The following is a 7,138-nucleotide window of genomic DNA, read 5'->3' as shown; positions in this document are numbered from 1 at the left end:
CAATTTGCCTTTAGACTATTCTTTCTTTGTTTTATCCCCGTGTTTTATTTTGTCGACAAAAAAATATTTGGACTCCACCTGGCCTGTAGTCCATTCTCAAGCAAAATCTAGATAAATGAATTTCATGTTTCCCGTCACCTTCATTTAGGTTTCAGGAAATATCTTTCACCTCTTCCAATAACTAATGCTACATTCTTATTTTCTATTATATCAAAAACATACCCTTCCTTGTGGATATACTCTTTAATTAGTAAACGAAGTGGTGATAATACAAATATGCGAAATTAGTAAACGTAAATATAATCACTTGCAAAAATAATAGTAAATGTGCTAAAAATCTAATCCATCTTAGGAGGTGTTTAATGTTTGTCTTTAAACAGAAAACTAATTTGAATTCAACATTTAAATGCTGAATCTTGTTTAGCTGATTCACTTCTCCCTTTTCGGTAAAATTTCAAATGAGTTCTAAATGATGAATGGAGCCATTTCAAATTTATAAAAAAATTTCCTGATGTGGACTAATTAATGCAGTTTCCATCTATTCCCGATGACAGATGTGTATTTCTACCGCTATATATCTATCCTGCACCTGCACCAGTAGGAAAAAAAAAACAAAAATAAAAAAACCTAAATCTTTGTCTGAAAACAGCGAGCCTTGCTCCACTATTGTGTTCAAAGAGCCAGAGTGCTTGGCTGATGCGATCGCCTTGTCATGGCCGGAGTCAATCGCAGATGACGTGTCATCGCCTCAACCATCGGCAGAGGCACCTTTTGGAGAAGAAGAAGATGATATTAAATCACTCTTCTGGACATATGAAGTAATTATAGCTCCATTTGCAGTAGCCTATGCCTAACCCTCAGCTGCTTCAACAACCCGCGCTGGTTTTGTGAATTTCCGCAGCAAATCAACCTCTCGAGGTAAAGTAGATGAGCTAGTTCCAAGCCTCAGAACCCAATGATATATCTATCTATCTATATATATATACACACACACACACACATATATGTATATATATGTGTATATATATGTATGTATATATATGTATATCTATGTGTATATGTATATGTTTATATGTATATGTATATATCTATATATATTTTGTGGAATCTTGTTATTTATTTGCTGCATCATGGACTTTATCATGCTTTTACCATAGATTTTGATATATGGTTTTGCAAAGTTTTAATCAACTTTTGTACTTTCAACTTATTTAGGAGCGAGAACGAGTCGGAGAAGGTTCTGCGATGCCTTGTGGACCTTCGAAGCAGAAAAAAGCAAAATTAGATGGTGCAACAAAGGTATGCCTTCTGTTGTAGCTATTTTATCCGTGCATGCAAGCGTGATTTTATCGCGTATATATCTGCTGTCTACGTTGTATTAAATTAATTAATTCTTGCTTGCGGCGATTGAATAGAATTAGAGATTTGAACATGGAAACAATGACCTGTCAACTGTGAATGGAGGCTTTACTTTTTGAAGTATTAATTTTATCTAATATTTTGTGCAGAAGCCAACCAAGAAAACAGAAGTGGATGACGACTCGTGGATGCCCGAAGGATGGGTGAAGCGAGTAAACAAAAGGCTGTTGACTGGAAAATTTCCCGGGTACGAAGACAAGGTAATTTAGGGTATACTAATTGTTATATGTTTATTAGTTTGTCGGGAATTGCATTAACTTTTCTACATTCAAACGCATAAAAACTCCAAAACATTTTGATAAAATATGTATATCTCTCAAGTATGTGTATGAGTATCATTTAGGGGTGGATTCTGTATGGTTGCCGAATATTTGGCACAGTAATGCATACCTCACCAAAAATAAGAGAAAATATCTTATGGTATTAAATAATTGAATACTATTACCTCACCAAAAATTGCGGTATGCCAATTTTCGGTGTACCGTTACTTTGGTACGGCATAATTGGTACATGGTACTCTACCATTAATTCATTATAGGTGGGCTTAGAGTGATTTAAACTAAAAATGTGAGAGAAAATTATATTTTTCACTTCTTAAAAATAAATATACCTCAAAATTACACAAGAAAACAATACGAGATTGAAACTGTTTTAAAATATGACTATTACTTTAAAGAAATCAAATAAATTGTAACATAGGTAAAATGTTGATACTTAAATTACAGTACCTAGATTAAATGATGAGAACTGAAAAGTTGATTCACAACAGCCATGATAGAATGAGAGTTATAGAATAAGTTGGTACAAATGATGAACTCTGCAACTAAATATATGTATATATATACTCTTAGCCTTCACTTTTCGTTGTTGTCTTGTTTTAGTTTTTCCACGTCTCCTTGTTTTAGTAGGTATAGCTACTACTGTAAAGAGTTACATTGAAAGGAATTAATTTCTTTCCAAACTAAGAGGGGTACCAAAAACTAAATGGCTAACCAACGATAAATCATCAATTGATGTGCAACATGGAAAGTAAATGAAGAATTGATGTTTTGTTTTTTTATGCAGAGATACTACGCACCGGGTGTTTCAAGAGCATTCCGGTCAAAAGTTAAAGCTCTGAAATACATAGAGCAACTACAAAATACTACGGCCACAGGTATATATTGGCATTTAATCATTTCTTTGTACGGCTTTTAATGTCATTTTCTTTATTATGGAAAACTATGTTGAAGTGTGCTTATATTTGAGGAAGTAAGTTTTTTGTTAGAATATAGAGGTGAATTACCTTTGTCATAGAATTTACAAATATTACTCGATTGACATTAATAAAATCTGTGCTACAAGCTTACATTAATAGAATGAGAAGTGGACTAGATTAATTTGGGTGTGTATATATGTATATGTACCTTGTTGTCTTATGTTATTACTCATTTATTGAGTTGGTCATATATATCAGGTCTGAAAATACTTGGAGGGGCTGCAGATTGAGGTTGGCTAATTATCTGAGGCGTAACATTAGATTTGATGATGAGGATAGAATACATTGTATACTATATGCAAGAACCGAAACAGTAAGCAAGACTTCTATCATTCTCCGTTGATTGAAAAGCTTATTAGTTTCTCTTTCAGGCAAAAAACTCCTTTTAAATTTGTTTCGAACAAAGTTAGTTGCCGTCGATTTTGCTTACTTCCTCGGTCTTTTTGCTTTTCTGGAATCATGTAGTAGGCTGTGTTTGGTATTTGTCTTGCTTTCTTGATTGGTTTTCTCCATCTTTAAATCTTTTTATTCCTTTTTTTTCCTTTATCATCTCATCGCAATTAATAACGTCAACCTAGGAAAAGCTGGCAAGGCCATTCAAGCTTGGGTTATTTGACTTAATGATCTGAGTAGCTTTAGTTTCATGTTTATCTCCAAAGTTCAATAGTTTCGTGTAATGTAGATATGGATTTTTGTAATTATTTTGGTCTCAATGGTGGCAATTAGAACTCAATACCTTTAGTTATGTTTAATATTTCGATAATTAGTGAATTTTAGGTATTAAGAGAAGCACCATATATATCCACCAGATTTGTATATTTGTATATACTAGCAAGGTGCACGTGCGTTGCACGTGCGTTGCACGTGCGTGGTGATTTTCTCTATATATTATTTTATGTTTTTTCTTTTATATTCCTCAAGATGTTTTATTACTTGAGTTATTTGTACAAAATCCATGTGTAATTTCGATTGGCCACAAAAACCATTGTATTGATAGCAAGAATCACCCAATGTTATTCTTTAAAAAACACATTTCCCCTTATTTGATATTTTACTGTTGACTTAGGTAGTTAGGTGAAATGAAAAAATTATCTATAGTTACAAATAATGCAAGAATATCCCAACCCAAAAAATAAAAAAAAAAAGTGAAAACAAAAAAAAAAAAAAGTGAAAAAGAGAGAAAATAAGCTATTTTTGTTTAGGTTTTGAAATTCTTTACATTATTTTCCCACAATAAAATTGTCTTTTCAAATATTTTCAAAAATTTCTCCAAAAAATAATTCAAATATTTCTCTATCTAACAGATATGATTTGACTGTTAAGTGAAAATTATCTTCACTAAAATACAAACTAAAATTACTTTATCCTTCAAATTCTTTTCTCTAAATTTCTTTCTCCAATACATTTTAAACATGATTTAACTACAGTACAAATTGTCTCATCTCAAAACACAAACAAGTTTTTTTTTTTTTTTTTTCAAATTCTTCTCCAAAAACATCTTTTCTCCAGAATAAAATGGAAATGCATGCCCAAAAGCTCACCAAACATATCCAGTATTCTTTCATCTTTCCTGTCAAACCAAAGCCACCCACCCGACCCCCCACGTTCATCATCTTCACCGTCAAATCAAACCCATCCACCTCCATCCCGTCTCTAAACCCAAACCCAACACCTCTCTGTTAAAAACCTCATATTGGAGATTCACCGCCGAGATTGTTAGGGGCCCACCGGGATACCACAAGCTCTACATATGTATGATATTGTCTAATCTGGGCCAAACCCAATTGGTTTTGCTCTTGAGTTTTTTTTCCAAAAAGTCCCATTTCCATAAATAGAGTTGTTATCCACTCCTTATAAAGAAGTTATATTTCCCATATTAAACCGACGTGGGACTATGCTAGCACCTCAACAGAGATTCACCGTCGCATACGTCGGAGCCACCCACCTAGATCTACTTCGTGCTGCCAAGCTTTGAACAAGAGAAAAAAATTGGCTGGACCATATCTCCTTCTTCATGCCTGCTTCCAAACTCCAACGCCGCCTCGGTGCCATGGGTTCTTTTAGAATTTCACTAAAGAAACTGAGGGTTTTCGTGGCTGGTTGAGGAATTCGAGTTTTGGTCGGAGGTCACCCAAGCCGTTTTGGGAATAGAAAATGAGATTGACATTTTTCGATGAGGTCAAGATAGACATTATTCGATGAGGAGAAGATGGTGTGTTAAGGATTGAATTAAAATTTGAGAATGATGTTCCAATTTTGAGTTGATTTAGAGAGAGGGTGTTTCTGAAAATGTGAAAACTTGAATTGAAAATTTCAAAAACTTCATTTTTGGTTGAATCTGTAATTTTTTAAAATCATAATTTAAAGGGTATTTTGGTCTTTCGGGTCAAAAAGTCACCCCCGGTAGCCCACTCTGTGCGCGGTGTCCACGATAAGCTGTCAAGGACCTTATTTAATTTGACTGATTTTCATAGGAGGGTCCTTGTTGATTTATTGAACATGAGGATGTTTTCGGTAATTCCAAATTACAAAGGGTTGATTTTTGCCTTTATTAAATGGGGCACTTTGAGAACCTCTAAAAAATTTCATTAATAGGGAGATGTCCAACTCATATTTCACTCTTTGATGTAAACCCAGGCTCCTTTCCGTTCCTTAATAATCCACTATCTTTTTTTCCAACTACAGACATCCCCAGTTTTGTTCCCCCCTTTTTTTTAATTAATTTTTGTTTTTAATTTTTAATTTTTTAATATCTTTTTTAATTTAAAAAAAATAAATTTTTATTATTATTATTGTTTTTAAATTTTTTGTAATACTTTTTCTCTGTCAGAAATCAATCGACTAAGGGAATAGTTGATTAACGAACTAACAACTAAAATTGTGGTTGAATAATGAAATTAATTACTAAAAGTAACAACAACAACAACCATAATATATTCAATCAAAACCAACACGATTCAACAAAAGAATCCAAACAATAACCAACCGAAACAAATAACAAAAACAACTACAAAAAAGAAAATAAAAATCAGCTATTTTTTTACAAAACAAAAGATATACAAAAATTGTATTGATTTATAGAAATTGGATGATGGATTGACAATGACAGAACAAAAACACATGACCTAAAGGCCCCAAGTTCGACTACACGTGGCAAAATCGGGAATCAATAACCAAAATTTCAAAAATGAATTAAAAAACGTAATGATTAACTTTAATCTACTACTGATCACAGTCGATTAAACCTTAATCGACTACTAAGCATAGTCGATTAAAACTTAACATAGTCGATTAGGGGTCTAGCATGCGCGACTTTCTCCGCCCCGCCGGATCTAACAAAAAACTCTAGATCTGTCTTTCCATTGTCACCATACCGTCGTCACACAACACCATCACCATCCCCACCATCGTCACCACAAAAACACCGTCTAATTTCCACCCGCATGGAGACTGATCTCATTCTTCTCGGACGACAATAATAGATCGACGCTCATGGCGAGAAGGGGCTGCTGTTGCTCACGACAGCAGGATCGTTTTGGTTTAGGCCTCGTGGAGCACCGCCATGAGGGCATACAAGATATGGGGCGCCGAAAATTCTTTGTCCGACCACTTGCTTCTGTGAGAGAGAAGAAGGATTTGGACGAAAAAAGGAAGAAGAGAAAAAATAGAAAAAGAAAGGACATGAGAGAAGATGGGTGAGACGGGAAAAAAAGAGAAAAGATTAATAGGATTAGGGTTTGGAAGGGGATAATTACAACTCTCGTCCCTATATTATACACCATTTTCGATTTTGGTCGATAAATTTTTTCTAGCACGAAATTGGTCCTCAAATAATTAGTTTTTTTTACAATTTCCGTCCACCGTTTGAAATTGCCGTTAGTTTGGATGGAAAAGTCACGTGTGAGGCACGTGAAAATGCACATTAACCTCTTCTTTTTACCTATACTGTTTATTTATCCTTAATATCACTTTATTCTTAGAATTTCGTCCAAATTAAATTCGAGTTGCAATCTCTATCGATAATAGCATTATGTTAGTAAATAGACATTTTACTCTGTACAACTTCTCCTCAGAGTAAAACTTCTGAACAAAGAACATGGAAAATAAAAAGTATGAAGCATGAAATTAAAAAAAATAGCACACAAGAAATTATAAATTATGGAGCTCACGACTTCGACGTTCTAACTTTTCCCTTTTGTTTATGTATACTACAAGCATCAAAATAAAATAAAACAAATCCCCCCACATCGGTGAAATGAAAAGTTGCGACATTCCCACTGCCGTCTCGAGTCCATTGGACCAGTTCATTCTGTTGCTGGTGATAATCTCTAAGATGGATTCGACCAAATGGCCCCGTTTTCAAGATCCTTATAAGAAGTTTTCTACTGAATGTTGTCGATCACATTTATTTTGAAGACAAAAAGAGGATATATACCTAATAATCTCCTCCAAGAGTGCAAG

General features: G+C 34.0%; 1 protein-coding gene across 1 annotated transcript; it reads left to right on the top strand.

The window, feature by feature from the left end:
- Nucleotides 1-645: 645 nt before the first annotated feature.
- Nucleotides 646-3,505, top strand: LOC105956271 (methyl-CpG-binding domain-containing protein 6-like). Its single transcript, XM_088822661.1, has 5 exons — nt 646-918; nt 1,216-1,299; nt 1,509-1,619; nt 2,485-2,575; nt 2,876-3,505. Exons 2-5 carry the CDS (start codon nt 1,246-1,248, stop codon nt 2,905-2,907), a joined length of 288 nt encoding a protein of 95 aa, XP_088678787.1. The 5' UTR covers nt 646-918; nt 1,216-1,245; the 3' UTR covers nt 2,908-3,505.
- Nucleotides 3,506-7,138: the final 3,633 nt, after the last annotated feature.

Source organism: Erythranthe guttata, chromosome 9 (genome assembly GCF_056151865.1).
Source record: "Erythranthe guttata isolate IM_541 chromosome 9, IM_541, whole genome shotgun sequence".
Lineage (NCBI taxonomy): Eukaryota > Viridiplantae > Streptophyta > Magnoliopsida > Lamiales > Phrymaceae > Erythranthe > Erythranthe guttata.
The sequence above is the reverse complement of the archived record's forward strand: the minus strand, read 5'-3'. Positions and strand labels throughout refer to the sequence as shown.